At 31.7% G+C, this 24,201-nt stretch overlaps 2 protein-coding genes across 9 annotated transcripts in view; one reads left to right on the forward strand and one right to left on the reverse strand.

The window, feature by feature from the left end:
• LOC132734307 (ELAV-like protein 3) overlaps positions 1-7,137 on the reverse strand; it is a 39,865-nt gene extending 32,728 nt beyond the window's left edge. For 2 of the 6 annotated variants that reach the window (XM_060721022.1, XM_060721021.1), the window contains exons 1-3: positions 7,080-7,137; positions 3,702-3,733; positions 507-753 (exon numbers count right to left, since the gene is read on the reverse strand). In XM_060721022.1, the coding sequence (XP_060577005.1) occupies positions 507-753; positions 3,702-3,733; positions 7,080-7,122 (322 nt within the window). In that variant the 5' untranslated portion in view covers positions 7,123-7,137. The other 4 variants (XM_060721024.1, XM_060721023.1, XM_060721026.1 and 1 more) reach the window with 4 other exon arrangements.
• A 280-nt stretch (positions 7,138-7,417) lies between these two features.
• The window catches only part of LOC132734306 (cytosolic carboxypeptidase 6-like), a 50,685-nt gene continuing 33,901 nt past the window's right edge, over positions 7,418-24,201 (forward strand). For 2 of the 3 annotated variants that reach the window (XM_060721020.1, XM_060721019.1), the window contains exons 1-8: positions 7,445-7,615; positions 8,683-8,808; positions 9,377-9,501; positions 10,640-10,734; positions 12,360-12,576; positions 13,579-13,708; positions 15,905-16,019; positions 18,744-18,855. In XM_060721020.1, coding sequence (XP_060577003.1) covers positions 7,570-7,615; positions 8,683-8,808; positions 9,377-9,501; positions 10,640-10,734; positions 12,360-12,576; positions 13,579-13,708; positions 15,905-16,019; positions 18,744-18,855 — 966 coding nt within the window. In that variant the 5' untranslated portion in view covers positions 7,445-7,569. Of the gene's footprint in view, positions 7,616-8,682; positions 8,809-9,376; positions 9,502-10,639; positions 10,735-12,359; positions 12,577-13,578; positions 13,709-15,904; positions 16,020-18,743; positions 18,856-24,201 lie in introns of all 3 variants that reach the window. The other variant, XM_060721018.1, reaches the window with a different exon arrangement.

Below are 24,201 nucleotides of genomic sequence, written 5' to 3' on the forward strand. Positions count from 1 at the left end.
TGTTTTCAAAGCTGGAATCTCTACTTGAACTACTCTTTAATTTGCATGCCATTTAAATTAAGTAAGACATAGAATGCCAATGATTACAGACCCATAGAAGAAAATGCCACATTACTGGACATATATCCCATTTTCAGATTTTGTAGAATATATCATTGAGAATGCAAATTCATTGATTTACCAGTAATGATACATTCTGTTAGACCAATGTCTGAAGATGTGAACAGTCAGTGGAACTAAGTTTGTAACATTTTTCTCCCTGTTCTCCCTTTTTTATGACTCCAACTTCTTTGTGATACTGCCTTTAATTTAAATTACCTTTGCTTTTAAACTTAATTCAACTTAATTAAAATGATGAGTACATATAATTGAAGAATTCAATTTAACTTCAACTAAACAAAACAAAAGCTTCCTACTGAAATGGTACAGTCAAATTAAAATACAGTTTCACACCAAGCCCCTTGCAATGAACCACACAAAAAAAATCTTGACTTAAAATTTGGTACCTGTGGGTTTGTCTCGGATGAGTTTACAACTCTCTACCTCGCCAATACTTGAGAACAGCGCCTTTATTTCTTCCTGGGTCATTGTTTGTGGAAGGTAGTTTACAATTAGGTTTGTCTTGGAGCAATCATCCGTTTGCGATTCTGTCGATGCAGGTGACGTGGTACCACCATTCTGATGGAGCTGTGAGGCATGCTGGTGATGAAGGACCGCGTGATCCATTGGAGATAACTCCAGTGGTTGTGTTATCTGCAAATAGAGACATCCCTAATGTATAACAGTGTTCGCGTTTACTGAGTAAACATATCAATTTACTCGCTAAAATTGCCAGGGAGGAAAGAAAAAAAGGGCTGTTGAGTCCCTGGGACGAAACACTTTTTCCCCGATAATTGGTCAATTCTCTCTTAAGTTTTTTTGCTCTGCTTGAAAATGATTTTCTATTCACTTTAAATAAATTGTATTATAAGAACTTGACTTTCACCTCATTTTCATTTGTTCCTTTCTCATTAGCAATGCAGATTTATATCCCAAACGTAGACTAGGAGCAAGTGCTCGGCCTCGTTTTGGGCCAACCTATCAATGGTATCCGCGAACATCAACAGTGATGAAGGACCGCGTGATCCATTGGAGATAACTCCAGTGGTTGTGTTATCTGCAAATAGAGACATCCCTAATGTATAACAATAGCAAACAAATATATGCTTTTATACACATGAACTAAAGAAACTTCTGTCTCTTTTAAAGAAGTCATCTGCGAACCCCTGTAGGTTTTCACATTTTTTATTCAGAAAAAAACAACAAAAAACAACCCAACAAAAAAAAATTTGACTTTAAAAAAAAATCGTGAAGGATGTTGATCTTTATCTAGAATGGCAAGTTAGAAATATGAAATCTTCCAGGCTCTCTTTTAATATCTGTAAACATTTTCCCCTCACATATAAATCTTACTAATTATATAGCACTACAAATGTGTTCACTATTCATCAATTATTTCCACACACATATCAAAATATTATCATTAAGAAGCATAGCAGATCATCCCATTTAACATCTTAAAAACTTCCATACACCAAGTTTACTGTGTAAAGATAAATATTTCGGATACAGGTCAGATCTAGAAAGATCTGATCTGTGAGTTAGATAGTCTAGACTATCTTTTACAACTGATAAGCTCTCACAAGATACACATGTCTGTTTACACAACTTCACCATCAAAATGAGGAACATATCTACTGAATGATGTATTAGCAGAATTTTCTTTCAGGTAATTGCCTCACATAGCATATTGATACACATAATGGCAGGAAAGAAGAAGGAAAAAACTTGGCCTAAATACATTTTCCCTTTGTGACATACCGGTATATATTTCTACTTTTAAGATATACCAAAAATTTGTGTAGAAAGTCTATCTGCCTGTGAAACCTTTCGATCTTAACATAAATTAAAAAAACGTATAGCATTAAACATCAGCACATTTGATTAACATAGCAAATCTAGAACTTTTGTTCTAATGGAAATCATCTTGTTAGTTTAATCAGAAGTAATTATTATACATGTAACTATTGTTCACAATTATCTCAGTACATTGATAAATCAAACCTATTCACCAGCTCAATACCAATCTATATCTGCTAGGACAATTCCAACATTTGCTGGGGTCGAGATAATTAGTAATTCCAATCATAATGATGATAATGATCTCCCAGAAAAGCCATCAAAAGTTTTAATTCTTGCTTTTTTTTCTTCAGAATTTTATTGAAACTAATATCCATTTTCAAGAATATGATTTCAAAAACAATTTGTTACATATATTTATAAAATATTCCACAGTCAAACTCATTAAAGTTTGAAGTTCATAAAAATTATGTAATTTATCTTACATCAATCTTAAAATTTGGCTGTTGGCAGTAAAGTTCAGTCTTCCACAAAATGCCATTTCTTCATTTATAGATGGAATTAAAAGAAATATAGAACTGTTTAATTCAGCAGTTCCATTTTTTTTTTGGCTTATAAACAACAGATCTCTTTGTTTTTTTTAACCATATAAGTTAACATTCATATTTTTATATTCCTTTCCATTCCAGGAATGATGTCACTTCATATAAAAAACAAATTAACTTTTTGTACTTAAATATTCCAACAATATTACAAAAATTGTGTTAAGACCATTGACACATAAATAAAATAACGACATCTTGCCAGCATTTTGCTTTTTTATTTTCAGTACATAAGATGCATTACCAAATTTAAAAAATATACAACAGAATAACAACGAAACAAAATGTTACAAAACTGAAAATTATCATAATCATATGAAAAAAACAAGGTCAAAAAATAGGAGTAAAATATTTGTTTCCCTTACTTTTTATGTCATGGAATTTTAAGTAAGCAAATATTTCAATATTCTTTTGTAAACCTTTTGACTTGCAGCAAGTTTGAGTGGAATTGCCTTACAAAACCCATGCAATGCAATAGCCCAATTATTAACTACTTTTAGACTTTTACCAAGCTTAGTTACTGATGCTATTCTGACTGTGGTTTAAACTTGTTTCTTTTATAGTAAAAAAAAATTAAAACATTTCAGTTCAGTTCTTTTTTCTACATGAATGTGTGAAACAAAATAGGGAAACAAGTATTTCTTCTTTTGTGACCCCAGTTAAATTGTAAAAACAACATTATAAGTACATAACATTTTTTTGTAAAAGAAAAAATATACAAATGAAATTCTGAACTAAAAACTATAAAAAATAAAATGATCAAATAATGTTGAAAAATGGTGTAAAAGCTGTAGAAAAATAAATAATAAAAAAAATTATCTCCTGTTATTATTTCACTTTCTTCCTTTCTTGGATTTAATATCATAACAAATTAATTTTCACACTCAATTAAATTCACTTTTTTCCGAAGCATTATTCTTTTTAATTCTAGTTTTGTTTTTATTGGTCTTTTAAAACAATTTCCATTCTCAGTTTCAAAAAACAAAAAGAAAATTATTTAAGAAATTCCTTTTTTTAGGTGGTTATTATTTTCATGACTTTTATCACTTGGAAACTGACTGGCTACCAAATATCTGAACTGAAAAACGAAAATTAATCATAAAGCAAACAAGGACAATAACAAACTTATAAAAATTTGCATCTTTAATAAAATGCTGCATATAATACAAAAACAACTCAACAAAACCTAAGAAACCATACCTTTTTATAGGACATCATTTTGTAATTTTTGTCTGAAAATGAAAGTAAAGGAATCAGCATTGCTGTTAAGATTTTGGGTTCTCTTATCTATGAATGAAAAACTTTCATACATATCTATAGTTTTTTGTTTGTTTTTCTTTCGCACAAACACATACTATACCAAAGATCTTATAGGATTAAAACTATAAAACAGAGACTGGTAACTCTCTTACATTTCAAGATAATGTCTAAAATTTGTGTAAGTTCGCTTGAAATCTGGGATGCTACACACAAGATTTCTCAAGTTTTAATTACTTTCACATCTGTTACCCCTTTTATATATGCAATCTTCAACACTCAATGTAAAACTCTACATATACAAAATATCTATGATTCAGTGAGTTGATTCTAAGATTAAACGCATATTATTGATAAAATCTTTGTGTCAGCTTGCTTCTTTTATGCCTGGCAGGTTACTACACAAAGAACTAGTAACAGATGGTCTCAATCTCTTTTAAATGTTATGTACATAAAATATTCCGCTAGTCAAAACAATGTTAAAAGATGGATAGTTGTTGAAAGCCTTTGGTTTGATTGGAAACAATACATTCATTTTAAACAGATAGTAATGGTGATAATAAATAATTCCACAGTCAAGCTTTGGAGAACTTATTAAACTATGAGAATTACTTATATCTTACCAGCAATACCCTAATTATCTAAAATTTAAATACAATATCAAAAATGTTTTATACTTTTTAATATTTCAATATAGCTTTAAATTTCTTCCACTTATTATTAAATTAACTCTGTGGCAAAAGTTTCTTTGATTGTCAAATTGACCTTATGAACATTCTGTCTCTAATTAAAAAGGTTGGCAAATGACATGATGATGATCTAGATTGTTTAAATTAATATATTATATATTATTAAAATTAATATTTCCAAACCTAATGTTAAGAACTTTGATCTTATTTTCACTTATTGATTAAAAACACCAAGTAGAAATATGCTCATTTCTATATTGAATAAAACCATTGGTTACTATGGAAATTAACAAAAGAATGTTAAGTGAAGCGTTCAACTAAAGACAGCTGGCGTGTGCCTCAAGTCATGTATGACGTTAGTTATTCAGCCTTTGTTAACACCACCAATTCTTTAAATATTCTTTAATGTGGAAAAAATTGTTTTATTGTACAATATATACCTTATATAACCATTTAAACAAAATACATTGTTTCTAGAATTCTGAATATACCATTTTCATAAGTATATACTTGTTTCTTGAAATTTAATAGTTATAATACAGCACACAAGTACATTCTTATGAATCTGATGAGGATTGGTACTGATAAAATGTGCACTGTATTTTTTTTTATTCAATGATCATGGGCTTATATATACATGTAATTGGAAAATCAAATGTTGTTTCTGTATAATTATCCTTTTTATTTCAAACATATTTGATGAAGTTCTTGCTTGAAATTTCAGTGCTTGTGGTAAGTGTAGCCATATTGACTAACACTTTTAATTCAGTTTAACTGTTTTACCCTAAGCATCTGTAGATTTCCAACAATTATAACAAGAATCAATGTAGAATCTAATAAATGTACATGTCAGTACTGTACAGAACATTTGACACTATACTGGAATCCAGTGCTTCACCATTCCACTATCATAAAGACTGACAGAATTAAATACACATGTGATTGTACATGATAAAGTAATTCATTTTAGCCTGTCAGCAGCAATATTAGCATCTGTTTGCAATGTCTGATGTGTAGAAATGATTCACCAGCCGTGTAAAAGTTCTTCATACTGAATTTACCAATAAATAATTCCACGATATCTGAATTCTAATAACTTCAGACATTTTCCGTCGAATTTCCAAATATTTATCTTAAATCACCATCTCTGATTTAATTGTTACTAAAGAATAATCACCGATGACAGCATAAATCTTTTATCAACCTAGACTAAGAAAACACATGAATATTGAAATTACAGAAAATGGAACTGACCTGCATTTGAGCAAACGGATTCTGGTAGACAACCGGGATGCTATTCAAGGGAAGAATTTTGAACGGTTGATGTATCCACTGCCTTAATCGGCGAAATAAAACTTAAAATCATAGGAACTAAACTGCCTAACTGAATGTCTACAGCACAAGTGATGAAAAGAGTTTACTTCATGACCTCTCAATATTTTTGTGGGAGGGCCCAGTAGCTGCCAGCTGCCGACAGTAGCCAATCAAAACGTCCCGTTACGGTAAGTGGCACGCGCTACTTTACACATGCCGTGTAATCGAATAAATTAAAGGTGTTGCTACGTAGAAATCCGATAATTTTACTTTACAAATAAATGCTATTAAATGTCTGCAGATGCATTAATAGTTTTTAATAGAAATAATTTAACAATTTCTTCCATGATCTAGATCTACTAGTCTATCGGCGGAGGTATATTTTGTAACAAGTTTTTTTTATGTCATATTTATCATACAGTTTTGTACAGCAGGTTCTTTCAAATATATTTTTTAAACTTAATTTAAGACACATGACTTGAACATTGACTAAATGGACACGCCAGCTGAAATTTTGCAAAAAATATTTTTTTCTTGCCATACTGTAAGGTCACGAATATGTTACGATTCTCCAAACGAGAACAGATTTATAAGTGTGAGAAATTTAAACCGCAGAAACGTTAGCTTTATCTGTGGCATCGCCAGAACCATGATTTTATTATTGTTTTAAATTTGTAGAAAATATTCCAAATCTTTTGTTTTTCGTATCCCATGATTTGGCATGATTGATGTTAGTAGATCTATAAATAGCAAGAATACTGGGAAATTCTTATTAAAATTAATGAATAATATCAAAACTAACATAAAGACTGTCATCACATTCACTTTAAGTCATCTAAATGCTTCTTTGCGACAATAAAAACTCGAATGACCTTATTTTTTTCTAAATTCTGGGAAAATTTTGCTAAGGGACCCTACCTGATCATGTCTGCAAAGGGACGTTTAGCAACTATTTACAGGCATATTTATTGGCATACTCGAATGAAGAAGAATCTACAACACCTTACAACACACATTTGAAACTTACCACTTCCTCGATCAGAATTATTCCTCAGATTCCAAAAACTAATCGCTTTAAACAAAAATAAAAGGGTTGCAGACTTTCAGGAAAGGATAGAACCAAAGAAAATGGCGTACGACTGATAATCAACCGCCCGTTCAGCGTGTTCCAGCTTCAAATCTGTTAGATACTAAGAGAACGTAACAAAATTTTGAAACAAGGAAAATGATAATAAATCAATGACTCAAGATTGCACTAAGGAGGGACAGAAATAAAACAATTGAAAGGTATAATAAAACTAGATAACAACAATGCTACCGGAATAAATCAATACATCGTAAGCTGAATCAAAGCAACTCATGAATATGCTAATTTGAGATGCTGAGCGCGGCGTAATATTTCTTCATATTTTTGTTAAATAGAACAGATACGATTTAACGTTTATAGCATTCAGTTTATTTAATGCTCATAATAGATTTTTATTATCAAATCATAAATTAGTTGGAGCTGAAAATGAATGAATCTTATCTGAAAAAGAACTCTATTTGTCGATCAATGATAAACTAGTTATCATGTTATTTGGCTAAAACGGCGCGGATTTCAAATATAATATTTTTAAGAATGAGTGCTCCCACTACTCAAATAACATGTAACAACGGGTGCTTTTTATATATTTTTACATTAAATATGTATGTCTAGGTCAGTTTATCATATTTATTAGGAAACCAAACGAAAATGTTCGTATAGACTGGTTTTTATTTGTAACCAATGAGCGATCGCAAAATAATCAAATACTGTAAACCGTTCAATGTTTATGTGGGAACCAAACATGGCCGACAAAAAAGCAGATTCAGGTTTGTTTACTGTTGCCTAGAAGCATTTTAAACGATTTAAGAGGTTCATTAATAATTCCATCTTGTATTTTTATCATTATATTTACATTTTGTGAATGTTTTTGGTAAGATTCACAAATGCATTGATTTCATTAGACGGGGAATGACAGGTCTACACTGAACTGCTGAACTTTCTACAAGTGTTAAACCGTATCTGTTAACAGTCTAAATCTACGTGTAATTTAGTGCATTTTCAATTATTTGTGCCTTTAAGAAAATGTGCATGCCATACATATTGGACAAAATGTGTTGGTAGACCGTAGTGCCATCACGTTTTCAGGTGATACACAGGTTATGCATGTGTAATTAGTCTAACAAATTGTGAGCCAGGGCTTTTTATTATCCCAGAGTCATTAGTTTTGACGCCCTTGTAGACTATGGTGGCACTTCATGACCACATGCATTTTAAATATTGAGACTAGTATAAGAAATCGTAATCTATTGATCTTGACCAGGTGGGGGTCGATGATCATGTTGCAGTTAATATCTATTCTTTTTCATGTAGAAATAATTTATTTGAATAATAACTTTATCCTCCATTTAGCAGTCACCTGTTTTAAGCAGCCAAAATGACTGCATCCATTAACTGGCTGCTTAAGACAAGTTGGACTGTATCTAGTTTAAGGACCCCTGAAAGATAAACAATATTAGCACACTTGCTTGTTGGGGGCAGACTCACTCCCAGTTTCCCACTTTTTTACGTATTTACGTAACTCAGTTTGAACTACAGCAATAGCTGGCAATACAATTAAAGAAATTCTTAATGTTTTCAAAACATTGTTTTGGGATGAATACTTTTCAGTGTATGTAAATATTTGTTTTTGGCATTAAAATACTATTTTTGCAATCTGCATAGTTTATGTCAATTTTTTATTCCATAGGTAGTTGCTGAATAGCTCAATTACTGAAATTGAGAAACATTACTTATAATAGAGAGTTCTAAATTCATAAAATAGAATTCATGGCAAGTACATAAGACAAGTCTTTGTCCCTTTAGGTTAAATAATGAAATCTGATGTTATTTTCAGGGAGTGAGTCAGATAGTACTGATGAACCAGTCGTTGGAAATGTCAGCAAGTTCGCTGTTGTTCCACCAGGTTTTACAGGAAGACCAAAGAAGGGCCATCTCATCTTTGATGCCTGCTTTGAATGTGGTATGTAAATGTTAATGCCCCAGAGATACCAAAGACCTTGCACATCGTGCTTCAGTTATTTCTAAGTTGTAATTTCTACCCCTGCACATCTCAAAGTGAAATAATCAAGATTTTATTTTCAAGCTGTTACAATTAATGACTATTGCATAATTGAAAAGCATCTAACCTCTAGTTTCATGAAATTTTTTATGAAATTTTCATTTTTGGTCATATTTTTTACATAAATCAATTAAAGGTTATATGGCTTGAGATAATATATACCTTTCCTTAAGTCTTCGTATAGTTTTCTTAAGACTTAAATGCTAAATTTATTAAATCAACATGTCTATCTTTCAATCTGGACAAAACCATTTATTATATTTGGAGAAAATTTCAAAATAACTACTGACTGAATAGCGAACATAGCGAATAGTGGAACATGATCTGACTGCACTGGTGTGCCGGCTGATCTTGGTCTGCACTATGTGTATGGATATTTTCAGTTGCCTCCAGCTGGCTTAAGGTTTGATTTTGAAAATTTATTTACTTCTTGCATGTGTGAATGATCAAGGCTATTTAAATGTTACAGGAAACCTGGGTAGGGTTGACTACATCACAGAATATGAGTATGACCTTTTTATCAGACCAGACACCTGTAATCCAAGGTTTAGGGTGTGGTTTAATTTTACAGTAGAAAATGTGAAGGCAGATCAGGTATTTATATACTGTATATAAGACTTAAGTTATGAATATATTATTTTATCCTGTGAGATTTTATTAACCCCTACCCGCTGAATGTGTGAAATGGATTTGCCCTGCTTTGAAATTGGAATAGTGCATTTTAACTTTAAGGGATGTCAATATCAAAATACAAAAATTGAGCTACAAACGGTATAGAGCCTGGTCTGACAGCACAGATGTGCAGGCTGACCTGGCTCTATTCTTGTGACAAAGGCTAATTAGTCGGTAATTAGTTAATAGGGATACACAAATTGTACATAGCATATGATCTTCCTAATTACTGGATAGATTGTTAAACTATATTGCTAGGAATCTGTGTACTAACTTTTTAGCTCGACTATTCGATAAGAATAAGTAGAGCTATTGCAGTCACCCGAGCGTCGGCGTCGGCGTAACCACTTATGTTAAAGTTTTTGTAATAGTTCAAATATTTTCAAAGTCCATTGACATATGGCTTTGAAACTTTGCACACTTGTTCAACATCATGACCCCAACCTGTAAACAGGAGGAGGTAACTCTATCAAGCATTTTGACAGAATTATGCCCCTTTTTCGACTTAGAATTTACGTTAAAGTTTTTGTAATAGTTCAAATATTTTCAAAGTCCATTGACATATGGCTTTGAAACTTTACACACTTGTTCACCATCATGACCCCAACCTGGAAACAGGAGGAGGTAACTCTATCAAGCATTTTGACAGAATTATGCCCCTTTTTCGACTTAGAATTTATGTTAAAGTTTTTGTAATAGTTCAAATATTTTCAAAGTCCATTGACATATGGCTTTGAAACTTTGCACACTTGTTCACCATCATGACCCCAACCTGTAAACAGGAGGAGGTAACTCTATCAAGCATTTTTTTACTATCAAGCACTAAGAATAGTCGAGCGTTGCTGTCCTACCGACAGCTCTCTAATGCTCTTTAATCATAATGTACACAATTGATGTATATATATATAAACCGGGTACAATATGTTTTTGTTTTTAATTGATTACGGTACACACTATCAAGTAAAGGAATGCATGTTGTGCTTCCTGCAAAATTTCTAACTATTTCAGATGTTGTCAGCTATGTGTTTTATGCATTATAGTATTAATTTTTTTTTTTCAGAGAGTGATATTTAACCTGGTGAATTTTAGCAAGACAAAATCCTTGTACAGGGAGGGGATGTCACCCTTTGTCAAGTCAACTAGTCGTCCAAAATGGTAAATTTGATAGTCCAGTCTTCTTTAATGAAGTAAAATATTTACTGCCAGCTTAACTGCACAATAAGAAGCATTTAGGAATATTTCCGTTTTTGTATGTTAATAATAGAATATTAATTTGTAATCAGTTGGTTTATAGTGTGATGAAGCAGTTTTCCTGCTTTAATGGCAGAGAAAGGTCACAAGTACCTGCTTCATATCACTTTAAAGTGGATTGGTCTACAATGGGCACATTTTCCATAAGTATTTCAAATATTTATTAAAAAAGAACAATTGAGCCGTGTCACGACAAAACCAACATAGTGCGTTTTCGACCAGCATGGATCCAGACCAGCCTGCGCATCCGAGCAGTCTGATCAGGATCCATGCTGTTCGCTTACCAACTCTATTACAAATAGAGAAACTGATAGCGAACAGCATGGATCCTGATCAGACTGCGCGGATGCGCAGGCTGGTCTGGATCCATGCTGGTTGCAAACCCATCCATTATGTTGGTTTTGTCATGAGGCGGCTCAATTGAGATATTCTTCTAAAATATTGCTTGATAATTTTTTTGATACAGTTTTAGGTGATTAAGTATGAACATTTGAATATGATGTATAATGATATTTTGTTCTGGAATGATTTATTATCTGCTATGTGAGAAATGTAATATTGGTGAGTATATATTATATCGGATCATGTATCTCACACTTGTCAACAAAATCCGTCTATAATTCTTTCATGGTTTGTTGTTATGTCTGATACTAAATACTATCAACATAATTATTTATGGTAATACAGACCTTCCATTTTAGACCAACTCACTTTAAGAAGTTTAGCTATAGCAACACATTTTGTCGTAACATTTTTAAATAATTGTAATATGGCAATTATATAGCTGATATAGAGGAGGAATATCACAGATGCTACTTAATTGCATTATTTCAGGCACTAGAGATATTAACCATCTAAGTTAGATGGATGTCTTGTACGCATGAAAGAATTTGAAATTGTTAGATGCTGGATTAATACATCTAAGTTAAATTAACTGGTTGAGTAATTTGCAGAGAAAGTTAGATAGTGATTACAGCATGAATAAATTATTCCTAGATTGTAGAAATAACAGTGACAACATTTAAATGCTTGACTGAACGTACATTATCTAATACCTAAAGTATTTGTATGATGTAGATAAACAGTGATTCAAATTTAAAGATTGATAAAGCCTCTTCCATTGAACTGTTCATCAGTCAATTACTTAAACCAGCTATCAATCACATTACTTTCCAATCCCTCTCTTGTGTATGTATGTTGATGCATGTATGTTTAGAACTCTAAAATCCATGCAAGATTCTTACTGTTAATTTTTCATATGAGTGTCATACATACTACAATTGTCATATTTCAGTCATTTGGTATTGATTTATATGATTTCCTTGAAATACAGTTATATACTCATGAATTTAAATTGAGGAATGTTTTCTGTCATGTTAGATTCAATGTCATTAAGTATAATATTGATTCTAAGATTTCAGTAAATGACATGCACAAAATATTCTAGAGTTACAGCCCTTGCATTTTTACTTTAGTGTAATACATGTACGTGTATCAATTTTATCAATTCTTGCTTTATTTTTATACAGGGTCAGAATACCAGCAAAACATGTTTATTATTATCGATGTCCAGATCACAGAAAAAACTATGTGATGTCATTTGCATTTATTTTTGATCGCGAAGATGATGTTTACCAGTTTTCATATTGCTATCCGTACTCGTATACCAGACTACAGAACTACCTGGATAATCTGGAAAAGAGAAACATGGACTACTTTAGCAGAGAGCTCCTCTGTCTAACAGTGGTAAGTTTTCAAGCATAGCACAATAGGAAGCGCATGTGGTTTGTAATCCACTGGTCCCTGGTTTGATCCCTGATCAAGATGAAATTTTTCATTGAGTCTAATCAGTAATGGTCATTTGTCTCTTACTACTGAATAAGAAACACATGGGATTAGTGGTTGGTCACTGAAGGAGAAATTGATAACTACTTGTTAGGTATCCAGGAAATCTAGTTAGGTGGTTTGACCAATGAAATATTACCAAAAATTTGTTAAAATTGGTGTAAAGAAACACACTGAACAAAAGGATGTATTTGCTAGAAATATTTCTTTTATAGGTCACAGACCATTGTTGAAATATCCCTAAATTTTCAGTTGGAAAAGTCTGTTTTTTCTTTTATTGATATTTTTGCGCTCTGATTTGTAGGAAGATTGTATAAAAATGTTAAAAACTTTGCATTAAAGGTACAATGTATAAATATAGTCATTTAATATTCAATGTTGTGCCAAGGATAAATCTAGTCTCTTACGAGAAAGTATCTTCCATGCAGATAAGCGAACTTTATTCTCTTGATTATACCCTTGAAACATGCATCAGCTTGGCTCATAGTCATTATTCCATTATCCATTTAACTGATATTTGCATTATTTATAATGCCTCCCTCCCAAGAAGCAGGGGAAGAATACAGTGTAACCTCTGAAATCAGTATGCCACTGGGACCAGTTTTGATTTTGAAAAATTACCAAATTCTGTCAGAAATTATATCTGAATCAGTATGTGAAAATGTGATTCATTCTGATTGACAGTGTAGTTTTAAGACTGATGCAATTTTATAAAATGATATAACTTTATTCATTGTCAATATCGGAGCAAACTTGTTCCACTTACATCTCTTTTAATTAAAAAAAAAAAGACATGAAATGTGCATCTAAAAATAGAATTCAAATTATCTTTTTACAGTTATGATACTCGGCATATTATACATGTATGTAATTATATGTGATGTATATTTTTCTCGTTACCAGCAACAGCGACGGCTAGATCTGATCACAATTACCCATCCTGACAATCTATACCCAGAGGAAAGCAAGAGAATTGTGTTTGTCTCGTCCAGAGTTCACCCCGGTGAAACACCCGCCTCATTTGTATGTCAAGGTATGGTCCATTTGTGTGCAATGCTACTGAAAGCAGTTATATTAGTGTTGACATGATCTGGCATCTTTGCCAGGCTTAAACTTCAAAAGCATTATGTTAAGAGGAAGCTAATTTTTAAGTTTTGGACAAAGTTTAACATACATATATGTTTAGGCTTGATTGCAAAAAACAAAAGCATTGAACATGCAATATCCCAGTGACTATGGAGTTCATCACCTTAACAAGGCTGAGCACCAGTGACATTTGAGAACATTCTTGTATTAAATCATGGTCATGATTTGTATGTACCTCAAGCTAACTGTTCTGAGTTTGGAGCCACGCCTTTACCTCTACTGCCATTGGTGTCCTGCCTGTTCACCATTTAGCTCATTAGGAAGACAATAATATTTGTAATCCAAGGGTCACTGCTTCGATCCTTAGGCAAGGCGAAATTTCTAAGTGACAATTGATTTAGGACATTGGGTCTAGTGGTCATTTATCTTGAATGATTGGTAGTAGGTCACTTGCAGACAAATTGGTAATTACTGGTTAATAATCCAGGAAAGTTCAGATTTTGGAAGGTAACTTATTTCAGAAGTTCAGAATTAGAGTAATCATTATCTGAAAATGTGATTATTTAAGTTACACAGGAAAGCCGGAAAGGTGGGCAGACCACCAGGATATGACCTAGAATTATTTATAAGTCGGTGTTAAAACCAAACTAACAAATTTTCCTGCCTGCGCACATTAAACTTGAAATGAAACATAAATAAGCAATTTTAAAAATGTGTGCTTAAATTTTGAATCGTTTTAAAATAAGTTAAGTACTAACTTTATTTAGGTTGATTATTTCTCGTCTGATCTGTTTTTTAATTACCTGCTCAACTCAAGATTGTTCTATAAAACTGTTAACATATCTTATTTTATGTTACATTTTTGTAATTGTTAAACAACTAATACATTCTTGCTGCTACTTTAGTAAGAAATTTTTATGTAATTTAATGAAGCTGCCTCTAGGTAGGCTTTAAATATTTGGTCTAAATAGAAAAATATTTGAAATTTTTTTGATTAAATCAATCATTTGGATTTATATATAACTCTATGCAAAGAGTAGTTGGCATTCTTTCTGCTTTCTAAATAAAACAGTTTTCCTTAAATGCACAAAAATTCACAATGTAGAATTGAGTAAAGATTTACATTCCTTTATAATTCATATAAAACTCAATATACATATAGAATTTGGCTGTCACATTAAAAGCCAAGCTTTTGTATAAAAAGTTGTCTCAAGTACAATGTCATTGAAATAATGAAAATAATGCAACATTTTACAATGTTTTATGTTTTAGTCACATTTAAAACATCATTGTATAATGCTTTTGCAATCATTTCCAGTAAGAGAAAGACGGAAAGTTTATTATACAAACTCAGCAGTTTTAAGGGTTGAATAAGTGTATGTTAGGAAAAGCAAATCTTGTTTCACTGATGTTAATCTTCAGCTTTAAATTTTAATGTTAAAATTCCACAATAAGCTGTTAAAGAAGTCTGGATATAACAGTAGTCAATAGATGACCTGAAAATGATGCCATATAACAGGTGGTTGCCATTTATGGCTTCTTACATTACTAGCAGATGTGCAAGTGAATACACAGCTTGTTAAGTCAAGCTTTAACCCTTACCATACTTAATTATGTCATGGTCTTGTATTGTACTTTAGTTAGTAAAAGTCCAAGAAAAGTTTGGAAGAGTTCAATATCAGATTTCTGAATTTAAGCAGCTAACGGTGTTAGCTTATGTTCTTATGATGCTACATTAATGTACTATCTAGCTTGACAATACATATTGACAATATATATGTATATATACTGGTGATGAAGACATTTAAGACAGAACATTATTAACTACAAAATAGGCACATAGGTTTTTAATTTCAGCATAGGTATAGCAATTATATTTGAGAATTGAAAAACAAAACAAATTTCAACATAATGAGTTTATTATCAGAGAAAAAAAAATCTGTTTTAAAAAAAATCAAAGAGGAACCGGTAATCTCTTTTGAAGTAACAAAAACCTGGAAGCATATTTTGCAGTAATAAATGTCGTACTGTTAAATATTTGTTGAAATTTCAATATAAAATGAGTATGTGTATTTTATGGGTGCATTTATTTACATAGGCAGATGCATTCTTTGAACTTCATATGTTTTATATTATTTTGCAGGTTTTATAGACTTCCTCATTAGCAATCATCCTGTAGCAAAGACGTTAAGAGAACATATAGTGTTTAAAGTAGTTCCAATGTTGAATCCTGATGGAGTTTACCTAGGAAATTACAGGTTTGTTAAAGAAAAAGTAGTTCCATAAGTAAATCTGGGTGCAATATATCAATGAAAATAATAGATTTAGTAAATTAGCTTTGGAAACAAGGTCATCTTAAAGGAACTCCACTGAGGTCCAAAAGCCTAAAACATAAAATTTGAATTTCTTACATAGATTAGCAGGGACACTTAAAACAGAAAGAAATGTAAAAGATAATTAAGAAATGTTCTCAGTCATATTTTTGTTCTATTCTTAGTCCGTTTTGAGTAAATTTTTGGTTTCACAAATAAAATAATTCTTCTGAAAAAAACAGTTTAAGAGAATGATTTGAAATTTTGCAAAACTATTTTGGAAGTTATTGGTCTAGATCTGCATGAAATGGGACATTAATATATGAAAATTATTTCTAGTCCCGTCTTGTCAAAAACCATAAAATTTATTTAAAGAAATAATTGATTTGTCTGTATACAAAGGCCTTTAATGATAGCATTTATCTGGGATATATTTTTATGGTATGCAAGTATTCTTGCAGTAAGCTTTGCTGGATGTTTGAAATTGTATCATTTTATATATTCTTTTCACAAAGTGAACTTATTTATATGGCCACTTCCCTCTAACAAGTTTCTCCTAGATCCTGCATATCAATTCATTTTTTTCCATTTATATCATCAGTTTAGACAGAATGTTTGACAAATGTAAATTTTTTTGCTTCCCTTGTTGAAATTTAGTTCAACTTTAAGTCAATGGTCAATATCTCTCATAGCAAGCAATTTAACTGTGCTTAGTTTGCCATCTAAGTTCAAGGTCATGTATAAGTTGGTAAAGATCAGCCTTGTCAGCATTTAAACATATACACTTTGATAATTATATTTTTTTGCTCAATATGCCTTTTGCTAATGAATATAAGTTTAACAATATTGACTAGTTATTTTTATTAGAATAGTCTATTTCCTTTGTTGTTATGAGATGAAAGTTGGATTTTTAAAAAGTTTATTATGATTGGTTACCTTGGAAATTGATTGTTTTAGTATTTTTTCTTTAAATTGATAATGTGAAACCTGGAAAGCACATGTTTTTTCCCCCACATTATCCATTATCTTGTTTACAGTTAAATAATGTCTGAAGTTTTTCCAGACAATATTGAAGTTTTTGGTATAGGTATTGATGATGTGAATTCAAGAAAGTAGCTTAGCTGCCAGGAATGGAAAGTATAACTAGGGAATAGATATTGTTCAAACTGTGCCAGAACTACTTGATCTTGTCACTTTATATTAGTGTAATTTGAGGAACTATGGGATACTGCTTACTATGTCTGTTGTTAAATACATTTTTACTGCTTTAATTTATGAGAGACCAAGTCCTCTCTTGATCATTGACAAATGGCCCGTAGTTTTGGCTTTGTCCAATTTATGATAGTTCATATATTTAAATACAAAGCCCCTTACTTTTGGCTTTGTCCAATTTATGATAGTTCATATATTTAAATACAACTCCCCTTACTTTTGGCTTTGTCCAATTTCTGATCATTCCAAAGTTCATATTTTTAAATACAAATGGCCTGTAGTTTTGCCTATGTCCAATGTCTGATCATTCCAAAGATCATATACATGTATTTTAATACAATGGCATGTAGTTTTGTTGTCCAATTTCTGATCATTTGAAAGTTCATATATTTGATTACAAATGGCTCATAGTTTTGGTGTTGTCAAATTTCTGATCATTCCATAGTTCATACATTTTAATACGATGACCCGTAGTTTTGCCTGTGTCCAATTTTTGTTAATTCCAAAGTTCATACATTTTAATACAATGACCCTAAGTTTTTCATATGTCCAATTTCAGTTCATTCCAAAGTTCATATATTTTAATACAATGACCCGTAGTTTTGCCTATGTCCAATTTTTGTTAATTCCAAAGTTCATATAATTGAATACAATGACCCATAGTTTTGCCTATGTCAAATTTTTGTTAATTCTAAAATTCATATATTTGAATACAATGACCCGTAGTTTTGTCTATGTCCAATTTTTGTTAATTCCAAAGTTCATATAATTGAATACAATGACCCGTAGTTTTGTCTATGTCCAATTTTTGTTAATTCCAAAATTCATATATTTGAATACAATGACCCGTAGTTTTGTCTATGTCCAATTTTTGTTAATTCCAAAGTTCATATAATTGAATACAATGACCCGTAGTTTTGCCTATGTCCAATTTCTGATAATTCCAAAGTTCATATATTTTAATACAATGACCCATAGTTTTGCCTATGTCTTCTAAAATTCATATTTTTGAATACAATTGCCCGTAGTTTTGCCTCTGTCCAATTTTTGTTAATTTCAAAATTCATATATTTGTATTGATGCACAGTATTTTGTATGTACAAAGAAATTGATTGTTTGAAACTTTTAAGTAGAGTTTATTTTTTATCTCATACTAGCATGTTATGCAAAAAGGGTGAAAAAAACTTGATGTTTGCCTATCATTATTCAAAATTAATTCCTTAATGTTGAAATTCTTTCTTCTGAGGCAAGTTTTAAAATTCCCTTACTGCACTGATGTTAACTTTAGTTTCAAATTATACAAACCGAGGGCTTTCTTTCACCAATAATAATGGAATGTTCCTTGTTTGATTTAAAAGCCAATGAAATAAAATAATCCAAAAGAATTACCGTTAAATTGCGCCTCTGTTTTTGTGATATTTTATACTTTTAAAATAGTGTTCATATTTTGTATTGTAGGTGTTCTCTGATGGGTTTTGACTTGAACCGTCACTGGCAGGAACCTTCACCATGGGCTCATCCAACACTATACGCTACCAAAAATCTCCTCATGGAGTATGACAGAGATGAAGTAAGTGTTGTATGTGGTAAATCATTTCATGCACATGCTGTAATGCAGCAGTATAAGCTCAGCATATATATAGTTGATACTATGGTAACACAGTCTGAATTAAAATCAAGGGGTTGAGACTTTCGCCCCGCCCCCACTTTCATAACCATTTACTATTATTAGTCCTTTAGATGAGGCTATAACCCTTAATCTACTGCATTTGAGCCGCGTCATGACAAAACCAACATAATGCGTTTGCAACCAGCATGGATCCAGACCAGCCTGCGCATCCGCGCAGTCTGATCAGAATCCATGCTGTTCGCTTACCAACCCTATAACAAGTAGAGAAACTGATAGCGAACAGCATGGATCCTGATCAGACTAACTGCGCGGATGCGCAAGCTGGACTAGATCCATGCTGGTCGCAAAAGCATAACGTTGGTTTTGTCATGACACGGCTCATATCTGAAATGGAGTTGTCCGCCTTCCATGTTTGGTACTGCCTATTATCAAATTTGGGGACATCAGGATGAAAGTTTGGAATTAGTAAGCCAACAATACAGAGCCTGGTCAGTTTTCATAAGCAGAAAAATTATTCTGGAAAAAACAAAGTGAGCCAATGATCTGAAATTTTGCAGACAAGTTATTTGTCTAGATCTACATCAAATGGAATACTTATCCCGGGCGTGAAATTATACATAGAAAAATCACACGAAATAATCGGCACACTGCAACCAGGACTCGAACCATGGGTCTCTGGATAGCCGGTTCAATATGCTAATCACTATATATGATTGTCTGTTTCTAACATTCTGCAACACAGTCTCTTTAGATTTGAAATCACACTATATGAGACGGAAGAATTCTACCATTAAATCTGCATACACAACATGTTAAACTGTATTTCAAGTACTGTTAGTTTTTCCTCCATCACATGTAACCTACATTATGGAATGATCAATATTCAATATAAAGTGCTGGGCGGAAGGAAGGCATACTTGACTGGGTAGAAATTGCTAGTTCAAAGAATGTTACAGCAGGCAGTGGTTGCAATACAAAAGAAAATACAGACAAGATAAGGTTATGAAAATATAGAGGCATGAAATTAAAAGTTGATTGTACTTTAAAAAAAATATACTTCGAACAATGTTTGTCATAATCAAATAGAGAAATCAGTCTGCAGTGTCTAGTGTTAAAAACATGATGTGATATTCAAATCTGTAAAAAAAAAAATAAAAAAAATTGATGACTCAGCAGAAATCAGTTTGTTTATTTTATTGAAATTCGTGTATTCCTAAATTGACTAATAAGTATAGCTGCCTGGCCCTCTTTCATTGCTATGCAGCCTAACAGGTTTTTTTTCTCATTTACATAATTTCAGAGAATGTTTCTTCAATTTTTTTCCCTTTCCCCGGCAAAATGGTCCCACTTATTTTGCCATCTACTACGATCGGGTGTGAGAAATCGTTAACAAATAATACGATTCTATTTTCTGGTTTGATGCATTCATATCACAAGCTATTTCAATCTCCAGAAGATTAATTTGTTTTTAGTATCCTTTATCCATAAATTTAACCTTCTCCTTAGTATGGGAGACAGTTAGAGGAATGATTTTTAGTCCCAAATGGATATTGATAAAACTTCCGATTTGTTCCGTCCGTGAAACTATTGTTAGTATATGAAAACCTATTTTTGAAATGGAAGTTTTAGTGTCGAATGCTCCTTTACAACTTTACCATCCATTTTATGAAAACCAGCGGAAATTGGATCTCCATTGATATGGGATTTGATTGGTAAACATCAATTAATTAATAGCAAATGAAGTGGGTTTATTTAGTCGTTAATTAAGACTCAGGTTATTGATTATAATATATGTATGTTTATTAATTATATTAAAATCGCTCATCCAAAAAGGCCATTTATTGTGTATTTTTAACGTTACTTCCTTGTAAGTCTGTATGTTTTTATTATATACTCTGTTCCAAATTTTGAACAGTTTGTTCCACATTGCAATGATTAAAAAACTAAAATTGGGTAGCTAACTTTGCTTCCGTGCAGTCTGAGCTGGCTGTGTACTCATTGGCATAGGTAGGTCATAATTGCTGGCATAATTAAATAAATTTATAAATGAATATTTTCAGTGGGTTTATTTTTGTAAAATGTGGAAATTATTATGTATTGTATTTTGAAAATACACATTAAAAGATCATTTTCTTAGTGAAGAGCTCTCGTAAAGTTTTAGTTCCTTTAATTATTAATTTTAAGAGTTTTTAATTAGAATGGAAATCTTTGAATAATTAATGGTGTATATGAAGTAATGAAAATTTATGGTAAAAGGTTTTACACAAAACATCTCAGATCTAAATTTGTTTCTTTTTTGGGGGAAAGTATTATTAGTTTTCGTTCCCACATTTATCATAAAATTTGTAATAAAATATTTCCGGAATTTGCAAACAAAGATGTTAATGCAGAGCTGAAGACTAGAAAAGCAATATACATATCAAATGTTCTTGTAACAAGGATATTTAATTCATTTTTTTCCAGTATACAGTTAAACCTTTGTTAAGGGACCAGTCAAAAAAGAATGAATGGTCCATATACGCAGAACATCTTCCAAAAAAACAAAAAAAACCAAGAAGAGTTACGAATTTTGAATTACATGTTTGTAATTGATGAAATTGAAACTTATGTTCTGGTGTGATTAATTGAAGGGAATGGCCGCATGGTTAGGGTTGTCGACTTAAAACCACTTGCTTCTAAACGCTGTAGGTTCAAGCTGCACAAGTGTTTTTGGATGATAATGGTATTATTGCTGAAAGGGAGAACTATATTATAGTATAAATGATCAAAAACAAACTACAATTTTGGTATCATCTTTATCAAGAACGAAGATACAATTATTGTATGATTGGCCGAAGAGAAAATAAAATTCTGGTATGACCAATAAAAAAGGAAAATTAAAATTATAGCCTTAGGTGACATGTTTTCTATTCATGGTGTATACTTTGAGGTTGTAAGACTTACAAAACATAGAAAAACAGTGTGATCAGCTGTCACACTGTTTGTTGCTCGATGATTTGATTATTTTTCAAACTCTTTGAAATCCTTGACACGGAAATAAATCACATTGGGCTGGTTTAATTTTATAATGGCTGTGGTTGAAAAGGTGTTGCAAATATTCCTAAAAAATACTGTTGCATTCATCAAAGCTTTTTCTATTCTAGTATTTTAGTATTGAAAGAAACTTATTAAGTCCTCTCATCAGATATTTCTTCTCTAGAAATATATTTTTTGTTGAATTCATTGTTATTGGAGTGGTTATGATAATTTGGTTAGAAATTATATCAATTCATAAGATGAATAGAGAATGCATTTAATGTCATTTTGATTAAGGGCCTTTCAGAATTTATGCTGCATTGGCATTTCAAACTCTATAGAGTCTTTACCAGAAAATGGACAAAACCCCACAAATCAAACTTTGTACCTTGAAATTTTATAGGGTGAACAAAACCCCAACACATGACCAAAGTATGAATGTAAAAAGGGTTGTGGGTTCAATTCCTTTATTATTTGGATCTTTGCAAATCCAGTACACAATTGTGCTAGAAATGAACTTGATAGTCTTTCAAATAAGGTACAAGCTTTTAGATCACAATCAAGTTAACTGTGGAAATATGCTATAGTTTAAAATATTAAAACTACATAATAAATTCCTAAATGAAAGAAAAGGCAAACACATCGAATATTTCTTGAAAATATGTCATATGGAGTTAATTGAATGCCTTCAAATTTTGACAATTGCTTAACAAGTGTTCCCAATAAGGTGTTAAAACATACCATTAGCCATTTTATGTTATGTATGGAATGGAATGTAAGTGTAAATTGATCATCTGTGCCATGACAAACAATTGAACAAACTGCCCCCAAGATACCAATTAAAACAATAAATCAATATTCAACTGCAAACAAACTAAATGGATTAAAGTTAGCCTTTGCTTTTGTTTGTTTCTGGTAAATAAAAAGCTCTCATTATTTCGGATAGAACTGCAGGGGAAAAGGGCAAGGTTATGTAATAATTGAAGTGGTGGCTATTATGTTGTACTAAAATGGGTGCTCCTGTTCAGCCTTCTGTCATGGTACGATTACCTGGTATGTTTATAACAATGCATAGCATATGTGCAGCTTTCAGTGGTCCAAATTGTGCAGAAATCCTAATTACCATCTTTTGATGTATACCTGTAATGCCACAATAACTTTTAAGTAAGAGGCCGTTTTTGTTATGGAAAATGCCTATAATGACACCAAATGGTACAAAAGAAGGTAAAAATGAACAATTATAACATAAACACATGTTCACATATACAATTACATTAATGAAAAGTCATGTAAACAAAATTTTCTGATTTTGAATTTCACAGAATTTTTTTTCTGATGAGAGACAATATTGGTTCAGACCACTAAATTTAATGTAGAGGAAGGAAATGAATTGCGTTGACTGTATGTTATGTCTTGATTATAAAATTCTGGTGTCCTACTGGCGAAACAGGAAATGAGTTATGGCCTTTTTGTATTAACGGGATAGTGTCTTTTGTTTTTATATAATATATGTTTATACTGAGAAATTCCACTCTGTAAGGAGGATGTCACTCAGTGGATGATTTACAGATATTCGTTGAATACATCATGGGAAGAAATAATGAAGGGGTGATAGCAAAGACTTTTGTAAAATAGATTAGATTTGTTGGGGGAAGATCATAATAGAATTTCTTTACTTGAACAATTTCGCAGGAAAGATCAATATTGGGTTATAGTGAGGGGAATATAAATGATTAAGAATCCTTATCACTCTTTTATAAAACACTGGCTTTCACAGAAAAAAGGCGGTTAGGTCATTTAAGAGCTAGTATTTTACCATTTAGATTTTATTGATAGTATACGAAAGTATACACTGGGACAAAAGATAAACTAGTAATGGATCTGATAGGGTAATTGGTGTTTATGTAGCTCCCCTGGCCAATTACCTAATGTAGTTGTCCTTAGACTTAATATGATAAAACACTAACTAGCGTTACCATATATATTTTTTTTTCTTGCATGATGTAAGTTGTTAAAGGTCAAAGATATCCATTATGTACAAATGCTCTCTAACCCTTAGGGTGGTCTTACTTTATACATATAACTACTGTCATTTTTTGTTCCGCAATATCAATAAAAAAGCACAATGCAATCAATTTTGGTACTCTGAAAATAAAATATATGAGTAGTGTCAGCCTGCTGGTGGATAAGATGTCTGCAATTCGACTCAGGGGTTTTTGGATTTGAATCAACATTTTCTCATACGACAGTAGGACTAATTTATCACAAAGT

This window comes from Ruditapes philippinarum, unplaced genomic scaffold (assembly GCF_026571515.1).
Source record: "Ruditapes philippinarum isolate M1 unplaced genomic scaffold, ASM2657151v2 ctg51_1_1_1_1, whole genome shotgun sequence".
NCBI classification, from domain to species: Eukaryota; Metazoa; Mollusca; class Bivalvia; order Venerida; family Veneridae; genus Ruditapes; species Ruditapes philippinarum.